The 24163-nt window shown below is 41.7% G+C and overlaps 1 protein-coding gene across 2 annotated transcripts; it reads left to right on the top strand.

The window, feature by feature from the left end:
* The first annotated feature begins 1199 nt into the window (after window positions 1-1199).
* On the top strand, window positions 1200-23573 carry ANKRD13A (ankyrin repeat domain 13A). Of its 2 annotated transcripts, none has more exons than XM_044989384.1 (15): window positions 1200-1411; window positions 4227-4359; window positions 4520-4644; window positions 5178-5223; window positions 5964-6107; window positions 6671-6866; window positions 8200-8266; window positions 12501-12582; window positions 13428-13486; window positions 14438-14568; window positions 15311-15468; window positions 16322-16426; window positions 17561-17721; window positions 18174-18241; window positions 19353-23573. In XM_044989384.1, exons 1-15 carry the CDS (start codon window positions 1316-1318, stop codon window positions 19549-19551), a joined length of 1770 nt encoding a protein of 589 aa, XP_044845319.1. In that variant the 5' UTR covers window positions 1200-1315; the 3' UTR covers window positions 19552-23573. The 2 variants fall into 2 exon arrangements, with proteins under 2 accessions (XP_044845319.1, XP_044845318.1); XM_044989383.1 differs by having other exon boundaries at window positions 1201-1411; window positions 16322-16435; window positions 19353-23569.
* The last annotated feature ends 590 nt before the right edge of the window (window positions 23574-24163 follow it).

Raw genomic sequence — 24163 nt, 5'->3', positions numbered from 1 at the left:
TTGCCCATTTATCTAGCTGTCTCCAGACTGCACACCCATTTATCCAGCCAGTTCTCTATTGCCATCTTATGTATAAAGCACCTAATAGTAAAGTGTCTGAGGGCCATGAAGGGCACCCAATCTCTGAAGCAACAAGGCACTGGCCAGTGATGGAGACACAATACCACAGCCAATGGTCTGAACCACCGCTCTGCTCTGCCCAGGCTGGCCAGCTGCCCTCTTCCAAGATGGCAACCTGAGACGCACGGGTAGAAAGGAAGTTGCCGTCACGCACGGTTTGTGTCTGCAGATGGGAGAGCATTGCTGCCCACACCAAAGATGGCAGCCGAGACGAAACGGATTGGGGGAGCCTCACACTGCCCTACCCCAAGATGGCGGCCGGGGAGTCAGTGCGTGATACAACCCTCAGCCAAAACGGTGACCTCGGCCGCACGGAACTACTAGGAAGGGTCACTCCCCCCCACTTGATTACGGAGCCTTCAGGCGAAACCAATGCCCTGATAGGGCGGGGGAAGAGCGCCCACTTCCGTGTATTTTCCTCCGCCAGGCAATGGGCGAGCCTGGGGGAAGGAAGGGTCCATCTGCCTGCTAGAAGGGGGGGCGGTAAGGGGTAACTCCCCCCCCCGGGCTCGCTAGCGGGGCAAGGGACTGGTCCCGGAGCGGCTTGTGGGAGCCGGGCGCCTACCCTCTTCCGGGAGCCCAGTGGTTCGTTCCGGCCGCTGCCCTGGCCGGTGTGAAACATTCTAGGGAGAGAAGGAAAGCGAGGGGCTGGGGTCAGCAGAGGGGAAAGGTCAGCGGTAGGGTGAGAGGTCAGGGGAGGGGGCTCGGGAGCACCGCGGGAGGGAGGGGGAGAGACTGTAGGGGAGCGGGGCCCAGAGGGCGAGGGGGCTGGTGGCTGGAGCCTGTTGGGGGGCAGAGGGGGCTGGTGGCTGGAGTCTGTTGGGGGGGCAGAGGGGGCTGGTGGCTGGAGCCTGTTGGGGGGGGCAGAGGGGGCTGGTGGCTGGAGCCTGTTGGGGGCGCAGAGGGGGGGCTGGTGGCTGGAGCCTGTTGGGGGGGGGGCAGAGGGGGCTGGTGGCTGGAGCCTGTTGGGGGAGCAGAGGGTGAGGGGCTGGCATGTGGGTTGTTCGAGGGGGGTTGATGTGGGGAGGGTATTTGTAAGGCACCAGAGGGGGTGGGAGTCAGTGGGGAGAGAGTCTTGTGGGGCTAGGGCTGAGGGGCTTGGTAAGGGCCCTGTGAGAAACAAAGAGGGGGAGATCAGAGTGGGCAGGCACCCCCACCCCCCCAGGGAGGGTTGAGCCCTCTAATACGTGGCAAGATGAGCTCTCCATGCGAGGCTCGTAGCAAGTTTCCTTTGCACGTCTTAGTCTGGAATAATGACTACAAACAGCTGGATAAAGAGCTGGAAGGCAAGGTAAAATGGGCACCAGACCAACATGTGGTGCAGTGACTTCTTGTAGAGATAGGGGTTGTCCTCCTCTGAAACTGCCCAAGGCACAGTACAGGACATGATGGACTGATAATTAGATCAAGATAATAGATCATCTATATGCATTTTGTGTGACGTGAGGACGTAGAAAGTAACTTTATATCTTAGTTAAGTTTCTCTTTGTTAAACTTATTAGGGGTTTATTTTTGTTTGTTTTTTACAGCTCTTTGTGATTAAAAGGGGATCACCTCAGGAAGGCACAGAGAATATACCCTTTGTCATGCAACTTCTGCATATTAAATATTTGACTGTCTTTCAATATAGCCAGATTCAAGGCATTGAGAGAGATACAGATGGATTGTAAAAAACTCTGTAGCTGTCAGGAAAATGTTAGAAATCATTTGAATCAGGGCCAAAAGACAGGCAGATGTGACAGGCACTAATGCTTTTTGCCAGAAAAGCAGCAGATAAGTACCACCTAGCTGGGGGGAGAGAGAGAGGAGGAAACCAACACACAGAAGGGATGTCAGCTACTGCTGAAGATGAAACACAAATTGATTTTTTTTTAAATCAGAATGGCACCCTCAGGGAGCCAACAGTTCACTGAAAATTGAGGGGTTTTATTTTTCTTTCTTTATATTGTGTTGAGCCATTATCTTCCTTCCCCTAGTACTGATCTGGTGTTAAGATAACTTCTTTGCAAAGATTGTCAATGCAGTAATTTCCTTCCTTGTTAAAACACAAAGGGCTTATTTCAAGTGTAGTCTTCTGAGCTTCACTGGCTGCCTTAGAACATAGGAGCCCAGCAGCTTTGCACTTTTTAGAATACAGAACCACAACTGTGGTAGAAAATAGCTGATCATCATGGCTCACTGTAGAACAGAGAACACAAAAATCCTGTAGTCAGCCAAGAGCTGTGATGAAAGTACCAGAGTTAAAAGAAAGGCAGTAGGAGAAACATTCAAAAATCTGCATCAAATCCCAAGCAATAAACATGCTAGTGTAACTCAGGTACTATGGTTATAGCTGCTTTAGGAATACACAGATTGAACTTTGAGGTTCAGTAGTGCAGGGTACACACTGGTAGAAGCATAGCCTATTTGCTTGTATTGTGCCTGAGATAGTGAGTATGTGTTCTGAACTCATCAGCTAATGCTACCTTCTGACACAAATCCTGATGGTCATCCACAACTCCAGTTGTACACTATGAAACACTAATATTGGCTTAAAGCATACCTGTGTTGTTTCTTGAGAATCTTGGAATGCTGTTACTGTCTCTAATTCATATAATCTTCAGTCTGTACCAAGGGATTCTCTATAGATATTATTGAACCCTTGGTTGGGGTGTTCATCTCTCTCTTTTAAGGTTATAGCAGTATTAAAATAAACACTTGTAACAACAAATATGATTTTACTGCCTCGGTTTATTTTTATCATCTGTATTCTGGTATCACCCACAATGCATAAAGCCCTGTTTGTGCACACTGTAGTCCTGTTCCCTGTCCCAAAGAGCTTATAATACAAGAAGACAGACAACATATGAAGGGTTGGAAAGACATATTCCATCAAGCCTAGAAACATCTCTCTTAAGTGAAAGTTTTAAAAGGCATTCTGGGAGTACACTTCCTCTTACATCTTCAGGAGAAACTGCTTGCTGTGTGTGGCGGATGTGCTTTGATAGGGTCTGAGGGATGGAAAGAAACTCTAGCTGGATATAGTCAGCATATGAAATGATAAATGGCTATAATATACAGCTACAGGATAATCGTAGCAAAGAAATTGAGATAAGACGGTTCCAAAGTCCTTTATATTTTGGTCACTGCAATAGGCATTGCAGTTTGGAGAAAGTAGGATTGAAGATCATATGAGCTGCAGCAATGAGATGAGGATGGTTTAACTCAGATTCCTTTATGTTCACTACTTGGTGTTTTAAACATAATGCTGTCAAATAACCATGTTAAGTTATGTAATAACTTTCTTTTCTGAGCCCACTCTTGACTTTTCCCATTTTCCTTTAGTTATAGATGCTCTTCTGTTTCAAATCTCTAAAGCTAGTAGTGAAAAATATATGTAAGGTATGAGTATGTTGTGCTTGCATGTTTTGGATATTTGTGCCTTGTGTAGTTCCATTTCTTAGTGACTTGTAGAGAATGCACTCACTCTTCATTGTTCTGTGTGTCAGTCAAATAGATGCTTTTTTAATTGTCATGTTCGTCCATATTCTCACCAAAAAAATACAAAATGTGCATTGTAAACTGTCACCTGCTCTTACATTTTTTTGCTGATTCCAACATGTTGGATATCTTCCATTACACCCTCCAGTGGCCATTTAACTGGTGACTGCCCATGGTACAAAATAAAAAGAATGGAGCACTGTCTACTCCTCCTAAAAGAAACTGTTCATAAAGAAGTGGGAGAGGGGGAGGGAGAGGGGGAAGGAATAATCTAGAATGTTTTTGTTTTTGTTTCTCCCCTCTTCCTCCCTCTCATTTCCCTCCCCTTTTCTTGTCATGGTGACACATACCTCCCTTACCACAATCACTTCTATGGTGCCCAATTCTACTCCTGTTTGACTTCAGTAGGGCGGTAGGATCAAGCTTTTAAGAAGGCAATTCAATAGCAGTATCAAAGCAAGTCATGTAGGATAAGTGGTTCCAAGCAACAAACTGTTCTGTAGGAATACATATTGAGTGATTACAGCTTATTGCTGAAAATGTTTGTTTTAACTTTCTTAAATGTGTTCTGATTTTACATTTGATAGCTAATGCTGAAGCTGCACTAACTCTTGATTACTCAACAGGATGTCGATCAGCGTGATCCACGGGGTCGGACCTTGCTGCACCTCGCTGTTTCCTTGGGATATATAGAGTCTGCCAAAGTCCTCCTTCGACACAAGGCAGATGTTACCAAAGAGAATGCACAGGGATGGACAGGTAAGAGATCAGCTCACAGGCACTTAATCGTTTTCACCTTAAACATTGAGGGTCTAAAATCTGTCTCTATAAATGTCACCTTAGGACCGTGGGATGTGGCTGCAGCATTCACTTTGCTTTTGTTAATATTAAACCTTGCCTGTGTTTGGGTTTCTTGCAGTTTTACATGAGGCTGTAAGCACAGGAGACCCAGAGATGGCATACCTAATACTGCAGCATCGAGACTACCACCAAACGTCTGCAACACTTGGAGGGGTTCCTGAATTACTCCAAAAAATTAATGAGGTAAATGCTTAGTGAGACCTGAATGGCATGCTGGTCAGTTGCAGCTGGACGAATTGTTAGTTTGGTTCTAGTTGACTTAAATTGGCAACTTTAAAGTCAGGATGATGCATTATTCAGTTCAAAATTGTGCCTATCGGCTCTACATAATCATGTGGGAGACTATGGAGTTTTCTCTGTTTTTATTAATGATCTCGGGTCTTGGAGGAGGATGCTTATTCTTCTTACGTCAAAGGCTGAGAGTTATGTGCTTTTGTAGTAGAATAACAAATGAAGAGTAATTCAGTAGAAAACAATGATAGCATTAGACTGTTGCGGAACAGTGTTACACTCTGTGCCCATTAATTTAAATTAAATGACAAATATCAGCACATGTAAAATTCATACTTGTTGGTTTCATTGTGCTTTCTATCAGGAGCATCTCAAAACCTCTACTTTCGCTTGTTTCTAAAATGTACATTTGACATGCTGTACTGAATATTAATCTAGTGTTCTCTCCCTTGGTGGTTCATTTGAATACTTTGTTTCTACACTAGACTTCTGATTTTTATGTGGAAATGAAATGGGAATTCACTAGCTGGGGTAAGTTTGGTTTTTTGGGGGATTTTTTACATCTTTCTTACCTCTAAGTTTAAAAAATTGCTGAAATAAAAAGTATGTTTGCAAAGAAAACACAATTGTCAAGCCCTTACTCTCTCCCAACCCATATTTTTTTTCCTTCAACCCAAAAAGTCTCTGAAGTCTTGAAGATTGCTTCTGACCACCTTAGCCTGCTGCACAAACTATACCCTTCCTTCAAATATCTCTTGTTTAAATATTTTTTAAAAAAAAAAGGAGTACTGTGCTGAAGATTCTTCTAAGGCCATCCTGATTTTTGGGATACATATAAGTTAAGACAGTTACACAAACATTATGCATCAAGACATAAAATATTCAGGAAACTTATTCCTTTACACTGCAAAATAGCATTACAGGTGATTTGACTTTCTCCAGACCACTACATATTTAGCCATTGCATGAGGCAGGATACAAAATTGCGTCAGGCCACTGGTCTGTTCTCATGTTTCGTTTCCCTATTGTGTTAATCAATAAATCAAGAATCAGTCCTGATAATCTCTCTGTTCTTTGTTATCTAGACATTGATTCATAGGTTTAAGGCTAGAACGGAACATTATAATCATCTACTTTATGGCCTGCATAACAGAGACCATAACATTTTCACCAAGCACATAACTTCTGGTTGAGTTTAGTCTTCCTACATTTGTCCTCTCTGTTAAGGATTTTTATATTTGCATGTGTGTGTGTCATTGTTTCTTTTATAGTTCCACTCGTTTCCAGAGTGTGTCCAAATGATACCTGTCGCATCTGGAAAAGCGGAGCTAAGTTACGCGTTGATATCACATTATTGGGCTTTGAAAATATGAGCTGGGAACGAGGGAAACGTAGCTTAATTTTCAAGGGAGAAGGTAAATGCTTGAGTACATTTGATTCATTGATCATCAGTTAGTACGCAAACTACCCTGACAGATTCCTAGTGTTACTAAAAGGACACACGTAATTATAAGCTTTATTTTTGCATGCTTTCACAGACTTATTTGTGCTGGGAAATGCATTTTCTGGGCTATCAGGTCACTGGGCTAAGCAAAAGTGATTGGACTTTCTGTTAAGAAAAATCTTCTGGAGCAAATATGAATCACTAGAACTTGACTTTACCCTTCTCTCCCACTCTCAACAAAAACAAAAAAGAAATCCACTGTGTTTTTCTTCTTGGAGGCCTGAAGCTTCATTATTAGAGTCTCTTAATTCCATTATGCAAAATTATCATAAAAATGACTTGGGCAGGCACACAGTCTGCTTGCACATCCTTACCATGTTGGTGTCTAGTAACTTGCCCTAGGTAAGTGAGTGATTAAAACTTTGCAAGGCAGCTTTAATCCTCACTTTAGTCTATAGTGTGTGTCTTGGTCAGCTCTTCATCCTGAAGGTTTGTTCTGAAGTCTGTACTCCATAAAATATATCCTTTCAACAGATACTGGAGGCTGGGCAGAACTAATTGAGATAAACCATGATGACAAAGTTGTCACGACAGAGCGTTTTGAAATCTCTCAACAAATGAAGCGTCTGACTTTGGGCTCTGTGATGCCAGAAAGAAAGGAGGTGGAAAGACGCCTTACGTCTCCAATTATTAATACGTGCCTTGATACTAAAAATATTGCTTTTGAAAGGTAAGGTATTTAAGCTTCTCTTAATGAATAAATCCTCCAGATATGAAATATGCAAGATTATTATACTTGCAATGTAGTTTTTAAAAGTCTTGCAATATGTATCTTAAAAATAATATGGGATGTAACAATAACTGCCTATCTTGTTCCGTATAGACACTTTATAACCTCTCAGCTCATTACTTTTTGTCTGGCAAACAATTTCCATTTGGTGTGAAGTCTATTTGCACCATAAGATATGGTTTCCCATATTAGTGAGGCAAGGGTTATATCTTCTGATTTCAGATATGTACCGGTGGTTCCTGCTTATTTTGTGAAGCATATGTGCTGTATTGAAAAACCAATAGTAGGGTTTACAGCTTTTCTTGACTTATTCATTCTACTCTGGCTTTAGTTTAATCATATAAGTCTATAAGAATATTTCTAAATATTATCAATTAGAGAATACAGCAAACTACTTATAACCGTATTCCTCCTTTTGTTACATTAGTTTATCTGACGTTTAATCTGTATGGTCAAAGGAGCTTGTTTTATCTAGAAAGCATCTCGATTGTGCTGCACATTTTTGGGATGCTATAAAGCAGTTATAACTGCTGGAAGATGTGGATTTTGTTTTGGTTTGGTTTTTTACTGCAAGGAAGAAGAGTTTGTCAAAACATGGATGCAGAATTGCAGCCATTGAGGGACAGCAGCTATCAAAGCTCACTAATTGATTCCACTAGATCTGTAAAGATTGGGTTTTTTTGTTTTTGTTTTTTTTGTTCTTGAATACTGAGATGTACTTAAGGGGTAACATGTTAAAGTTTTTAAGTTCTAAGATTCACAGACTCTCAATGGGACTTAAGTTCCTAAGTTTCTAAATTCATTTTGAAAATGGGACTTAGGAGCGTTTGAAAACATTACCTGACATTTCATAGATAAATGTTTCTTCAGCTCTACCAGTCCAGGTCCCCCAACTGTCAGCTACACGTTGCTAGTTGAAATAAAGCTCAGCAAGTTAATAGTGATAGAAATGATGCAATGGTTTCCAGAAACTCCCAATTCCTAGCTGGTCAGGCATTCACATCACAAACTAAAGTCATGGTTCATTGGTCTCTGCAATTAAGGCAAAGTCTGAATGTGAACAGAAATTAAAATACTCTGAGTCCTGTGTTGGAAAAGAGTGTTGGTGTTTGCAGGGACAGCTTATGTTGTTGCTGCACCTTTTCTCTAGAGCTGTTACTTTTGGTACCTCTCAAAGCACTATTCAGGTGAAATGTTGTTAGGGAAAACAGCGGCCTGGGGCTAAATATAAACTGCAAATGCATAGATAATTGTGGTGTTTACTCTTTATCAGAAATACATCTGGATTTTGGGTATGGAGGACAGAGAAAGCAGAAGGTGTTAATGGTTATGAAGCAAAGGTAAAAACCAATTATTTACAACTAAGATATCTCCTAGCTAATTGAATTAGAATTGTGATCTTCTGTATCCCCTGTGTATCTTGGATTTTTATAGCTTGCTTTGGTATCTGTAACTTCTGTGGTTTTGCCACCAGATCTGTTTTGGGAGTGACAAGTCTTGGAGAGGGTACCAAATAGCAAGAGGAGTGTCTGTGGGTGAGAGCTGCAAGGGGTGGAGGGGAACATCGGATGACAGACACCATGGAGATTGTAGCAGATAAAGGGGCAGGAGCTCAGGAGGTGGAGGTAGGAGCAAAAGCAGACAGAGAGAGACTGCTGGGGAGAAAGGCAGAATGGTATAACCACTAGAGAATGCTTTCTCCAGAACTTAGAATTGAGCTCGTTGTTTCTGCGTATCTACATTCCTTTGTCTGTCAAGTAGCTGTGAAACCCGCTAGCAAAGTGTCTCCATCCGCTCTAGTGGCAGGTCTAGGAGAAGATAATAACCTTCTTCTGCTCCAGTTACTCCAGTAGATCCATAGCAGAGTCTTCCACTACTTGAGCTGAAGATCCCAACTCTGCGGATGACCAATATGGAGGGTCAATATATTTAAACATGATTGAATCTCTACTTCCCCTCCCCCCCAGCTTAAGCTTTCCCAAAACTGAAATTGTATTAAAAACATTAAGGTTGCAAAGTCAAGCACTCAGAAGTTAGGAAATGCCATAGGTAAGGCCTCTGCATCCCTAATTTGTCTTTGTGCATATGCATGACGATTAATCTAAAATTACATGATTACATTTATTTTCTGCAAGATCCAGTGCACAAGGTGGACTGTGCTCTGGGAATGAATCGGGAATAATGCATGATCTGCTGTTAATAGAAAATCCTTGTTTCTCGTCTTGGCAAAAGCAATCTTGCCCTGCACAGATCCATTCAGAATCTTGCTGCAAAGATAATTTACCAGCCATCACCTTGACCACCTTGCCCCCATCTATTTGCATCCCTCCACTAGTTCTCCTTCTCTCTGGCATCAAATGTAAGCTACTTGTCTTCAATTCAAAGCCCTTTTCCATCCCATGCCCACTCCACCTGTCATCTCTCATTCACTGTTGAAATGTTGACTCTCATCTGGACTTCTCTGCAGCATTCGCTGCTGTTGACCATATAAAGATACTGTTGTCTCTCCTGAGAAAGGTGGTAGCAGTCAATGTAATGTGTTTAAAATGGTTTAAGTTCTTCCTGGAGGGATGCATCCTTTGAGTAGTGATGGGAAACTGACCCCTCCCTTGTGGAGCTGCACAAGGATCAATTCTCTCTCCAGTCCTATTCATCATCTACACGCAGCCATTAGGTGAGCCGGTAAGGCAACATGGACTCCAGTGCCACCAATATGCGGATAATGGAGCTCTAGTTTTCCTTCACCACATGCCCATCCCGTTGCCACAAAGACTGCCTATGGCTTGGGTGAAATCCAAGGACAAAGAACAGCTGGCTGAAGCTGAACAGAAGCAAGACAGAAGCTGTGCTGGTGGGCAGAGGAAGGCATTTTGAATGATTCACAGCCCTGGTCCAGTCACTTTTTGTTTGAAGGTACATACCCACAATTGGTCAATTCTGTCTTCTAGCTTAGGAGACTCCTGAATTCATCACTGATGTGAAGTTCTGTCATAGCAGCATATGCAAGTAACTGTTTCTACCATCTCCCATTGGCTAGGAGACTGGTGGACAGTGACCTGGCCTCATTATATATGCCTTTGTCACCTCATTTGGACTACAGCCGTTTGGACTATTTCCTGCACGTGAAGCCTTCAGTGCTTAGGAAACTCCAGTTGATACAGAACACTGCATCATGTCTCCTCAGCAACACTGTGAACACATCAGACCCATCCTCAGCTTCTGGTGCTAGCGTCCTAGAAAATATTGAGTCAAGTTTAAGGTCTTGGTCCTTATTTTCAGGGTACTCAGTGGCCTGGACCCACGGTCTCTAAAAGATAACTCAAGCTCTGGGATGAAGACCATGGTTGACAACTCCACTCCTCTGGCACAATGTAACTTTCTACCATAAGAGTAAAGTGCATCTGTGCAGTAGACAGAGCTTTCTTGGGATTGCCCCAAGACTGTGGAATGAACTCTCCCAGAAACGAAGGACAGTCCAAATCTCACCACCTTTCATTTTCAGTGCAAGTGTACTACTTTGACCTTGCCTTCTCTAAAATAAATATATCAGTAGGGGTGTGTATTATAAAATTCCAAACACAGTCGTCCCCTGCACGCACACCTTCCTCTGGGGAGAGGATGAGGGACCAGTTATGTGCCCATTATTAGTCACATTGCTGTAGGCATTCAGATACTATGGTGATGAGCATGGTAGAAGAACCTGTGTAGAATAGTATCAGAGGGGTAGCCGTGTTAGTCTGGATCTGTAAAAGCAGCAAAGAGTCTTGTGGCACCTTATAGACTAACAGACGTTTGGGAGCATGAGCTTTCGTGCGTGAATACCCACTTCGTGGTGAATGAGGGCAGGGAACTGCAGGAAGAGAAAACAGGCTGAAGCGGTTGAACACCACTCTGGAGAATTGGATTCTATCCCTGCCTCTGTCACAGAGTCCACAGCATCACATGGCAAGTCAAGTAAACAAACTTTTTCACTGGTAGTCACTAACTGTTCCTCATTTTCAAGTGCCTATCTTGATGTCCAGAGGTTTTATTTAGTTTTTGTTTGTTTTTGTTTTTGCAAAAGAGCGGAGAACTCAAAACTGCAACTGAGGTCAGTGGGAGAGGTACTCTGAACATAGCACTCTCTAAGTACTCTAAAAAATCAGCTCCTTGACTTGTCAAATTGGGCACTCAAAATTTGTTGACGTTTCCGACCTTAATTGCCCTGTGCTTTAGATTCCCATGTGTAAAATGGGGGTAATGCCCACTCAGGTCACAGGGTTGTTAAGATAAATTCATTAATCTTTGTAAAGAACTAAGATACTGCAATGAGAGAATCACGGAAAACGTATGAAGAAATTCTAAGTTACCTTTGTTTGGTGAAGGATTTGGATGGTATATAGTCTACTGCATTATTTACTGTACATTAAATGAGGATTAAAATAAACAATGAATAGCCTCCCATTCAATAAGCACCTTCCATCCCGGGTGGTATGTGACCATGTAATTAAATTGTAACATAATGTAGATGCTCAAGAGGGCCAATTTAAGGTTCTGGCATTTCTTGACTTGTGAGTGTAGGTCTTTGCAGACTTATTGTTCTTTTAATGTGGTGGGGTTTTGGGTGTTTTTTGTTGTTGTTGTTTTTTTGTTAAAGTGTAGTGGCTTAAACCTGTACAATCGACCCATGTGTAACTGAATTCATTTGAAGCTCTGGTATGGTCAAAAAATTGGTACCGTAAGTGGAACCTTCTCGCCCCTCTGGTTGCTTAGGGTCAAACCAACAAGGATTGAATCATATCACTGCTGCGGAACCACTCCTAAGTATGAGCGTGCACCCGTGAGAGCTGGAGTTCCTTCTAGTTGTTGCATAATTCCATCTGCAGAATCTTATCAGTGACTTCTTAAGTAGAAAGAGAGCACAGCCGCAGCCTATCTGCTCTTCCCTGTTCCTCCTCCCTCAAAATTAACACACAAATGGGGGATTCTACACTTCCTCAGTTTAAAGTGCCTATCCAATCTTTCAGCTGGAACCAACTTCATTAACAGGAAATTTGTCTGCAAGCACCTGTATCTTCTCCCAAGAGTCTCTGAAAGGGCCTGACCCAGTTCTCACTGGAGTCAGTGACAAAACTCCTTTGATTTTTGCTGCTGTAGGATTGGACCTAAATGATGACTCATGCTAGCTAGTTTTCCTTTGTTAATGGATTCTTGGATAGATATTTTTATATTGATTCTAGCAGCTTGCCCAGCAGATGGCTGTCTAGCTCAGCATTAGCATGGGACTCTGTCAACGTAATGACATAACAATACATATTTGTAACATTTTCAGCACTTAATGGAAAAATGAGATAAATAGACAGATCACACAATCATGTTTTACTGATTTCTGATGCATTAACGGTAGACAGATTCTTGTTCCTCCTCTTTCCTCTGCCTCTTGGTTTAACTTTTTGAATTTGTTGCTTGGATATCTTTAAAGATGCTGCTTTTCTTATCCTTAATAGTTGTCAGTGGGCCCTGGTCTATGACTGGAACCCCTAGGCAAGACACTAATACATATGATAGATGATGATAATAATATCCTTTTTAAAGGTCTATACGGCAAACAATGTGAATGTAGTCACAAAAATCCGAACAGAACACTTGACAGAAGAAGAGAAAAAAAGATATAAAGGTAATTTCCCATAGGTTAAAGGAAACTAAATAGAACATTTTGTTAAGATCTTTGTACAAAGAGGCAGGACATAACCTTTGTGCACAACACATGCCTGGTGAAGAGTAACCAGGCAGGTTACTCTCACTTGCCTCTGAACCCACTGAGGCTAATTCCAATTGCTGTATACTTGAGGTGGCTTATTACTTGGCTCTCTGAAGTTCTAATGTAAGTGTGAATGATTCTCTGTAGTTTTGATTCTATTTATTGGGAAAACGTGTTTGAAAATTAGCAACAGAGTTTCCTCTAAAGCCGCAAAAAGTGGTACCCTTCCCCATGGTTTCATTTTCTGTCCCTGCATATTCTCTGCCATGAAAGCCTCTGTATTTTCACTTCCTAGCTGTTCTTTTTACCTGGGTAAAAACTATAAGATGTCTGCATTATTTTTGTACTCTTAATTCTGGGGTGCATATTGAGATTATAGTAGAAGGTGGAAACAAGACCATAATCTTGTGGGGGGGAACAATTGCCTCTCAGCAGTTTTCAGACACTCCCAGAAACAGGCATGGTGGACAGTGATACATTTTAGATGCCCCTGATGTTAGTGTCCTTAAAATCATCATCCCATCCCCTATTTTATTCTTAAATCTTGGGCTTTTCTAGCAAAGGGTTCATCAAAAACCAGCCTCGCCACTGTTGTCCCCCATTGAATGAGCAGAGCAAACAAGGCTCTGTCCATCTTCTTTTCACTATGGAGCTGGGGCTTCCCTTGTCACAGAGCCTGAGATGGATGCATGTGCACTTCTGTGTTAATTAACTCTGCTAATGAGCCTATTCCTTCTCCCTCCCTATCTTTTTTTCTCAAGCTGACAGAAATCCACTGGAATCTTTTCTTGGTACTGTAGAGCATGAGTATGGTGCGCAGGTGAGTAAAATCTTTCTCTCATCACTGACTTTAAAAGCAGTCACGCAGTGTTGAGAAGTAACATGGGCTTCTGTTCTTACCCCCCGCCTCCACACACACCCCAAGAAAACTGGAATAACCAAATGTACTGAAACTGTAAACATGCAGACCTGCAGCAGTTTTGGATTGAAGATATGATGTTTCACTGGTGACCCAGCACTACAAAGAAGTGGCAGGGGGTACAAATGCTGCAGCAGCACGCTAGCATATAGCAACTTTGAGAAATGGGAGGTGTCCTTGGGTTCTATTCAGAGTGTGAATTATTGATGTTACCAGCCCTGCATAAGAGAAAATGCTTTTACATCTGTATGGGTTTGAAGATGAGTAGGTAATTGATTTACCAGCTGATGGCTCTGCCATGGGTTTTGCTAAGGATCTTGCTTAGGTACTTGGCCTTCTTGGAATTTGAAGTCCCCGCCATAATACTGGCTGCTCTGAATAATGCGGAGCCTGGGACTGCTTTATATTATGTATGCAGTGTAGTTGTAGCCATGTCAGTCTCAGGATATTAGAGAGACAAGGTGGGTGAGGTCATATCTTTTATAGGACCAACTTCTGTTGGTGAGAGGAATAAGCTCTTGAGCCGCACAGAGCTCTTCTTCATAGTTTCTAACTTTGACATATTAAATCCTTACACCATTCTAGTTTGGCTACATTTTTGTAGGTAGACTCTCCTGTCTTCGTAAAGCATTGTGAGATCTACAATCTGCATGAAAAGCACTATATTAATGTATAGATCTGTCTTTTAGTCTGTTGTATCTGTGTGTTCATTTCACTGCTGACTCTCAATTTAGGTGAAATGTGCTGCTTTATGCAGTTGTCACTTAGATTGCACTAGAATCTGAGATACCAGCTGAAGCTTTCTGTAGGAGGGGTTGATGTCTACCTATTATGTACTGTTTATTTTTACAGGACCTCAAAACAGAGTATGCCACAATGAATAACCCTACAGCCATTACTCTGGAGGAATATTTTGACCCGAAGTTCGATCTGAAAGATAGAGACATAGGAAGACCCAAAGAAGTCACTATTAGAACACAGAAGTGAGAAATGTTAATGTATAACTTGAAATGCTTGTCTTAAACTCTTCCTGTTTGAGGTCTACCTGCTTTGATTCTCCTCCAGTGTTTTGCTTTTAGAAATCATATTGTAAATGTCTAATACAATTCATTTTGTGCAGGGAGTGGGGATTGAATTAAGGGTGGCATCTTCAAAAGCACTCAGTCTTGGCCTGCCCATGCTCCCTATAAAACCAGTGGGAGGAGAGTTAGGTGAATGTGGACCATTTAGTAAAATCCTACCCTTTATACAAGTGAATGGTGCCAGTCTGTCTGAGGGCTCTGGAGGCTGAAGTCTATCAGCAAACCAGACGTAACATGGAGAGTGCCAACACTAGTTTCTCCCATACTGTGCCTCAAGTCTGACTGGGTGTGCAGTTCGGTCTTCAGCTTCTGAGACCTCCAAGTGGGACAGTTATGAGGTTTGATTTCTGTGATGCACACATCTCTCTGCTGGAAACTGGACTGACACCACCTTCTCACTGCATGTGTTCTAAGCCATTCAGATGGTAATTATTCTTGGTCCTTACTGCTTACCTGGGTTATAGTTCAGCTAGGCCACAGCTTCAAAAAGAAGCTATGTATCCCAGGATGTGCCAGAGCCATATAATTCATTTTCCAACCCTAGTGGTATTGTCATCAGCCTAATACTATGTGTATTTTGCCACATGTATAGTAGAAAAGTGAAAACTCTTCTAATATCCTCATGTATAACTCGCTGTTACAGGTTTAAAGCAACCTTGTGGATGTGTGAAGAATTCCCCCTCTCTCTCATGGAGCAGGTCACTCCAATCATTGATCTGATGGCCAGAGCTAGTGCTCATTTTGCTAGACTTAAAGACTTCATCACTTTGGAATTTCCACCTGGATTTCCTGTCAAAATTGGTACTGTTCAGCAATCTTTTGCACTTAGACTCTTTCTTCATTTCCATTTTGCTTCTATTCGTGTTCTCCAACCACAGCACAAAAGTTTAAAAACAGGGACAAAAATTAATATACAGTTCAGTTCCTAAAAATGCCACCTGTCAGCCCACCCATCTCCCAGTCAGAGAACCTGGGAAAACAGCTGAGCCTTACCGTCTGTCTGGATGGTCCTTAAATCTAAACTCTGAAGGACCAAGCGGGGAAGTGAATTCCAAAGGCAAAGATAGGTTGCTAAGAACTAGTTATTGCTAGTCCCGTCTATTAGCATTAGTGCCTTGCATAACTGCAACTGTTTCAGTATCTCAAGAGACCACCTCTCTCCACACAAAGCTGGGACTCAAATAATTGGGGCTTTATAGGTCAAAATCATCATCTTAAACTTCACTGAGGTGGCCACTGCAGGCAAGAAGCAAGGTGTGATATGCTCTCTTCATAGAGCTGTGGCTTAATAAAGGGGCCACCACTGCATTCTACACTAGCTGCAACTTCCGAATGACATCAAGGTGTGTCCCTGTGAAGAGTGCAGGGCAGTGATCAGCACTGGGTGTATTGTGGGGAGGTGGGTTGGTTGACTGTTCTGTGAATATAATGTGTCTAAAAACTTCACTTGCACAATGCTAAGTTATGAGACAAACTGACCACTGACATTTTATTCTGTGGTAAAGTGAGGTGCAGTTCACTGTGCGGCTACATAACATCTGTGAAATTTATCTCTTTAAGCATGTATAAAAACCCCATTGCTGCTGCTGTAACTGTGGAAAAGTGTGTGGCTCTGCTGTGTGTCACAGAAATCTTGTACTTCTTCCATTTACAGAAATTCCCTTGTTTCATGTGCTTAATGCTCGAATTACATTTGAAAATGTTAATGGCTGCAGGACAGCTGAGGAAACTTCATCACAAACTGCTGAAGGTGCAGAGTGTGAGTTGGGTAAGAAGGTGTAAAGCTCTGGTGGGTTTATGTGAGGGCTTTGTTTGTGTACTTCCTAGCAATGGGCTTTATAGAATAAAGCAAACCCGTAGGCTGTACGGCTTGAACTGAAGAGACTACAGTAGGTTGTAGTTCTTACTGTAACTGATCTGGAAAGCCATATGTGTAGTAAAATATCTAAGTGGCTGGAATGTGTATTCACCAATCAGAATAACCGTTCTCACTTCAAAACCCCCACTCAATTGCCTGTTCCAGGTTAACTCCTTGGGTACTGGAGACTAATGTTCTTGCCTTTATCATTTATACAAATACTGCATATGAAAGAAGTACAATGGTAAATCGTCAGCGATGGATTTGTTTCCATGCTTATATAGAAAGGGCTACAATGGGGAGGGTGTGCACAATAGTGGGGAAACAACATTGCAGATGTATAATGCATTCCCCTGTGAGCTGCTGACAAACTCTTCTGCTAGGAGTCGTCAGCCTTAGTGATAGGTTGGCTGCACTTCGTGTTTCTTAACTTTTTGGCAAACTTGCCTCTCTTTTGTTTTTACTTATCAAAGTTCAGTGTAGCCTGCTTAGTTCTTTGGTGCCACATGTCGGTTTTCCCTGCTGCAAAACTTGCTGGCACCATGTTCATCTATGTTCTATTTATTCCTGTACCTTGGCTGCTATGTAAGCCTCTCCGGACCCCATTCACATATGATGGATATACTATGGGTGGTTCATCTGAACGGAAGGCCAAGATTATAACAGGGTTCAAAAAAGAAATAGATAAGTTCATGGAGGATAGGTCCATCAGTGGCTATTGGGCAGGGATGCAAAACTATCCTCTGAGGTATCCGTAGCCTCTGTTTGCCAGAAGCTGGGAATGGGTGACAGGGGATGGATCACTTGATGATTACCTGTTCTATTCATTCCCTCTGGTGCACTTGGCATTGGCCACTGTTGGAAGACAGAATATTGGGCTAGATGGACCATTGGTCTGACCCAGTTCGGCCATTCTTATGTTCTTGGGGTCTTGTTTTGGCTTATTTATGTAATTGAAAGTGGGCTTTGGGAGTTGATTTTTGGATTAACAAGCTGTAAGCGTACAATACAGTATATCTTTAACTATATTTTTAGCTTCTACAGCCTCTAGCTTTGAGGTCGACCAGTCTGTGTTTGAGATCCCCAAATCTTATCACACTCAACATGATGGTAGGAACGTGCGTGTGCAAGATGAAGATAATGAAATAATGCAGTTTGCTATTCGGCAGAGTTTGTTGGAGTCCAGTGGGAATAAAGTAAGTCTGTACTGCCAGCTGTTCAATGTTCTTTCTTTTTCTAGATACAGTATAGTATGTCTCCTTTTACCTCAGTCCTGGTTTTGACTTGGAAAAATTTACTTGGCTAGTTTAAAAATGAAGTACCAGTTCACCAAAGTAATTGTACACCTAATACAGAGTTAGCTTCTTGTTTCAGCTTTATATTATCCACCAAAGCAATATTTCTTTATTTTAACATGAGCTGTATATAGAAAGACACGTCTCTAAACTCATACCAAGGTATTTATAGTTTCTACAGGAATGGATGACAGATCCCTGTAATACTGAAGTTTTCAAAAGAATCTAAACACAGAAAGTTTTTGAAACTTGTCACAGCAAATATCAATGAGATATTCATGTCTGACTTAGAAATGACTTTCAAATATGACTTGCATTGCTAATTCCTGAATCACTGTGGCCCTTTTCCCCAGGAAGCCTTAGGAATGCATTCCAATGGAGCAGTTGCTTATGCACAGGACTTTAATATACAGTATCAAAGGTAATTTCAACTTTTCTAAAATTCTTAAACGCAATAGGCCAAATTTTTGGGCCAGAGTGTAAATACCTCCAGCAGTAGCCCACAGGCATGCTGCACGTTGTGTTCTCCTACTTGGCGGTACTCTGGCATATAAGGCAAGGCACAGCAGAAGAACAGAACCCCAGATCACATGCTTTGTGGTACTGCTAGTCTCCAAGAAGAACCTCAAACAAGTCTCCCTGTATAGTATCGGGATACCCGTATTAGTCTGTATCCACAAAAACAACAAGGAGTCCGGTGGCACCTTAAAGACTAACAGATTTATTTGGGCATAAGCTTTCAAGAAAAAGTGAGGTTTTTTTACCCACGAAAGCGTATGCCCAAATAAATCTGTTAGTTTTTAAGGTGCCACCAAACTCCTTGTTCTCCTTGTATAGTAGAATATGGCCTTGCTAGATCAGTCTAAGGATTGGAGTTTTGATTTCTTTGACCAGCCCTTGAGCACCCTCAGAACAAAGGATCCTTTATCTAACTAGACCAGAATTGAAGATTCTCTTTTTCTCCTGCAACAGCTGCTAATGTCACCCCTCTAACAAGTGTCCTCACACTTATTTACCACACCCTGGACACTTGAGAATTTTTGTTTTTTCCCAAACTTAAGTTACCTGTTGTTACCTACAAATTTAGGAGCAAATTTGTAATGGCCCTCTGAAAATAGATTGCAGTATCTTAGATTCTTCCTCTTGCAGATGCAAACAAGCATTTGTGTATGCATAAAGAATATCATCTCACTATCAGCTTTGTACATGCAGAAGGTTGTGCTTATAAACTAGGTGAGTGCACATTTAGAGGCTGCTGAAAACAGCCATTAGGGAGCAGATCTTCGATAGCAGGCTCTCAGGAACTTTCATAGAAAAATGGATTTCATGTTTGGAAACTGCATGACTACTTCCTAGAACACAATCCTCTCTGTAGCTGTCCTGGGGATTGCTTTCTTCCCCTTCAGGAAAGGGAGGCTATCTGGCAGTTGGAGAGTCTCTTGGAGACCTTGCTCAAAAACTGATAGGAAGAAAATGAAGTCAAATGGGATATGTACCTCTCAGCTCTTGAAACTGTTTCTCTCTCTCACCAGGGCACTTCAGGAGAGCTATATTATGAGTTCAAGTACTCCCCATGTTAGCACTCCAAATGAGTCTTCCAGTTTTGATAAAGACTTACAGCTTGCCATGGAGTTGTCTGTCAGAGAGCAGCAGGAGCAGGAGAAACGGCGTCGTGAAGAGGAGGAGGAAGAATTTCAACAAGCTTTGCAGCGCTCTCTCACAGAAAAATAGACTCCTCCTTCAAACCTCTAAAAGAGAGGTGCCTCAATGTATGTGACACTGAGGGCTGCAGTAGCTAGGAGCCTGAGGACCACTCTTGGGTTGCATAAGTAGAGGACGTCCTTGTCACCTTTAACATAGAGATGTGGCCCAGAGATGCTACAGCTCTGGGCATGCAGTTCTCTAGCTTGACCCAAGTGCCCTGGCGTGTTGTGTGCGGACACCTGTAGTTTCTATGGGCTGCTACCTCCATGATTAAAGGTGAGGGCTGTGGTAGAATTCCAGGAGCTATATTTGGCTCCCAGGCCATATCCTGTTCAAAAATTTCATAAAGGGAAGAGAGAGAGAAATATATTATATAGCCCAGGCAAGGTGTCCAGTTCTTTATGTAGGAGCACAGCGATATTTGAGAACCTGATACATAGAGAGTTCAGAAGAGAAACTTCCTTATTACCTACCAAAGGCATATTAATCTGTTCAGTCTTTCCTAGTAATTGAATGCCAGTCCCTGTTTCTTTTCTAAATAGAGAGGAGAATGTGTGAAGTAGTCTTTCACTCCAGCGAGTGGTTTCCATTAGGTTTGGGTGCACATGGCTAAGGATATTTTCTCTTTTCAGTTCCTGAGCATTTAAAATGCAGCGGTGCTTATCAATATGGTTGATTTTTAAACTTGAGTTAATTCAGGCTAAAGGTGCACTCAAGATTAAACTAATGCTTTCTGGCCAAGGGCAAAAAAGATAGCTAATAGAAGTTTTTTTTTTCCCTTGAAAAGGGACTACCTGTTCATTCAAATATAGGTTTCTCTAGTGATTCAAGACCAGCTTAGTTCACACAATCAAAGAAGACAGCAAGGAAATACATAGAAATAGGTGCTTTTTTAAAAGATCGATTTACTTTTTTTGTGAAAGAAATTTACACTTATTTGGAGGTAGGGTGCTGAATTCATACAGAGAAATTAGATGAAATTTTAATGTATGCCTATAAGTAAGTTCTGCCATCTCAAAGGGAAATATAAATATTGCTTTTTAAAAGTCAAATGTAAATCCTTCATGTGAATACATATTTTTTATCTAAATCTTTTTATTGATTTTTAAGACAAACCAAGTCAATACAATTACACTCTTAGGGAATAGTATCATTAGCAATACAGGAGTGTATTTTTACCAAGTTTTCTCAGGTCTTTATTCATACTATATATTTTTAGTTCTTTTGTTCTTGTGTAAATGTACACAGCATACATGCTGTGATTGTTAAATGCACTCCTCCAGTACAGACTGTACAACCATAGGAAAGCCTTATTGCAGTGAAACATCTTACTGAGCAATATTTCCTACTTATAGCTGGCAGAAGTGCAAAGAAACCTATGGTACATGTGGTCTTATCCTGCATTTGTTACTCAGGCAAAACACAGGGCTGCCTCTGGCTCTGTGACATACTATTAACCAGTCTAACTTGCAATAAAATTGACATGATCATAATCAGTAAAAGGTAATTTAGAACTCAATTGTATACCATATAATCATCCATTGTTTATGTAGCAATCAGATTAAAATTCCTTGTATGCACACTTGTGCCAGTATAATCTGTGCCATGTTTGTTTCAGACTATGCAGCTTGCATTTCATAAAACTTTGACTTCATCCCTAAATAGTTTATTTGGGATTAGGAGTAACACTGTCACTTGCTTACCCATAAGCAGCTATACATTGGAATTATTGCTCCTCTCTTTGAAAAGAGAATTGCTGTAACTGTCAAACCTACCTGAGGGACTAAAGCCTTTCGTTAGCGTTGTGACAAGTTGTGAAATAACAGATACAAGAATTCAGGTTTTTTTTTCCTCATGTGGAAATAAAGAGCATTGCTCCCTTTAAGAGCATTTGTCTGGCATTCTGATTACTAATAGAAAAACAAGATCTCAAACCCACCTTCCCCCCAGCAATTTATTTTTTGTGCTTTGGTCACCATAAACGAAATGTGTATTTGCTTCCTATTCACTGAAGAATCTTCCCAAATGGGAGTGGAAGCTGGTGGGATAATAATTCTTTGTTAAGCACATAAATTTTATTCTAGGCAGAGCTGGCACCAACAACCATAGGTCAGGTTGCTGAATACTTTCCATTATAAAATGCTGTTTTCAGTTGCTGTACAACTGTGACCATTTGGACTGAAACTTACCATGCCTGGTGTCTGCCTCAGGCCAAATTACTGTTTTATTTTTTAAGCTTCATTGCTTTTTGAGAACCAAGCTTGTGGGAGGGGGGAAATGTTGGTAAAACTGTTAAAATCATTTAACTGAGCAGCTCTACTGCTGCCATGCTCTGGAGCAGGGATGTAGGCTTGGGCTGTGATACTTGCTGCTCCCGGCAAAATCTGGCCAAATTTGCCCAGGTTATAAGCATCTGAAAAAACAGCAATTCCTACATACACAGTAGAGGCTTGTCATTAATTAGCAGCTACATTCTCTGCACTGAGTGTGCTTGATTTTTACCTTGGGCTAAAGGAATTAAGCAGGACTTTCACTGCATTTACTTCCACCAGTGACTGCAGTGGAACTGTCTGTACCCAAGAGCTGAGACCAGGGAGACTCTCTCTTGCTGGGGTGCCCAGCGAATGTAGAAAAGAAAACACCCTCCGTGGAATGTGTGGAGGGGACTGAGACAGGAGCTGGGATCAGGAGGGTTGGAGTGCTGGGACAGAATCTGACTAGGAAACGACTGGGCCCGGGACTGGCTGGAAAGAGGAGATGAACACTAGCAGTGCCTGCACTTCTGAATTAATTGTAACATTATTTTAGCCCCTGCTGGGGCCACTCACACAATGACGCAATTTCTAGCACTTGTCTGATTTTTCTCAATCCTGTCCAGAACTCCCTCTCCTTCCCCACTTTGCCACCTCCTGGGATGAGCAGCCAATGAGGGCTGCTTGCAAGAGGCAGGTCAGAGCTCTCTCATGAGCCAGAGGAGTTCTGGGGTAGGAAAGGGGCCAGCTGACCGCATTCTCAAAGCACCGGAGAGGGGGAGCAGAAACAGCCCAGCAGCTCTGCTCCCCCTGTGAGCAAAGGATCAGTCTGCTCTGCCCCTCTCCATCCTTGCAACAGCAGGCCTGAGAAGGGGAAGAGAGGATAAGCCCCTGGAGCTCCCCCTAATGGAAGGGTGAAAAACCCCTGGAGCTGCAGGAAGGGCGGTGATGAGCTGGGGGGTGGGCAAAGTTGAGACGAAGGTTGGGATGGCATAGCTAATTGCAAGGATTGGCATGCAAAGGGCACAAAATAAACTAGGATTCTGGGGTTTGGGGAGAAACTGGAGGTGCTGTACCATGAGGCAGCACTTCATACAAATCTAGAATTTGATCTTGAATTGGGTTTTCTGGTGAGAACTCAAATCGCTTTTCTCTGTCATTGTCATCCAGGCATATTGGGGGTTCAAAAACAGACCAAAAAACAATTTTATTTTTATTTTTCTGTCTCATAATTTTGGGAGGGGTCTGACTCAGGATTTTTGAACTTTCCAAGTTTCAAAGGCAGGCGATGAGTGAGGCAGGGAACTGCCAGGAGAGAACTGGTTTCATGGCTAAGGCAATTGAATGTCATGGTGGAAAATTGCTACTATCCCTCCTCTGAAAAAAGTCCAAGGTTAACATCTGTCTAGCTTTTTTGTTTTAAATGCTAGTTACTAATTAGTAAAAGCATCAGCTGGGTAACCTGCTCATGTAATTCACTGTATGTTCTTACGGTGTTTAAAAAAAACAGATCACAACTTCTTGTGTGGCTGCTGCATGTTTCTAATAGCGAAGTTCCTTGCTCTATTGGGATAGAAATTGTTTTTCTCAAATCAAAGATTGTTAAGCCTTGGGTTCTCCTGAGTTTGTTAAAGGCTTCCTCTAAATGATATAAATCTAGTTCATTCACACAGTTTGATTTTTTTGAGTTTAATGCCTGTTTGTTCAGTGCATTTCTTTTTCTGTGCAGCTGTCTGAAACCACAGTGCATATTAATGATTTAATAACTCCTACCTTGAAGCACAGTAACTGAAGTCTGATATTTAAATTTTTTTTAACTTTTCTATGTTTTTGATGTACTTTTTTGCTTAAATGAGACATTTTCATATACAAAGCTATCAAATATGCAGTGTTGATCTAAGATTATTAAGTAGTTTAAAACTGACACATATAATCCATGCAGACATTTTCTGACATTTATAGGTAACTTTGAATCTTCTGTTTTGAAACCCTTTGTATAGTACAAATATTCTCCGAGTAAATGAGAAGGATTTTAGACCCTTAGAAATATAGTCCTTTTGTGTGAGATCTGCAAGTATCCTTGTATGTGAAGGCGATAGGAGTAGAACAGTAAAGTAGAGCATATTATAGTTGATGTTTACAGAAGCATTTTTTTAAAAGGGCAAATATATATTTATGAATAGTTTACGTGGTTCTCACTTTCTACAGAGCTTATTTAGAAAGTACGTACCATTCTCTAAAAAGCTATGAATCATTAAAGCTGTAACCATCTTTTATGGATTATAAATCCAGATTAACTCTGCTCTTAAAATTCATGCTGTAATTTGACAGTGATTGAATCTCCATGTGATCTACACTAGGCCTATAATTGTCCCTGAAAATGAGGC

The sequence above is a fragment of the Mauremys mutica genome, chromosome 16 (assembly GCF_020497125.1).
Source record: "Mauremys mutica isolate MM-2020 ecotype Southern chromosome 16, ASM2049712v1, whole genome shotgun sequence".
Classification (NCBI taxonomy): Eukaryota; Metazoa; Chordata; order Testudines; family Geoemydidae; genus Mauremys; species Mauremys mutica.
This window is presented reverse-complemented; position numbering and strand designations above follow the sequence as displayed.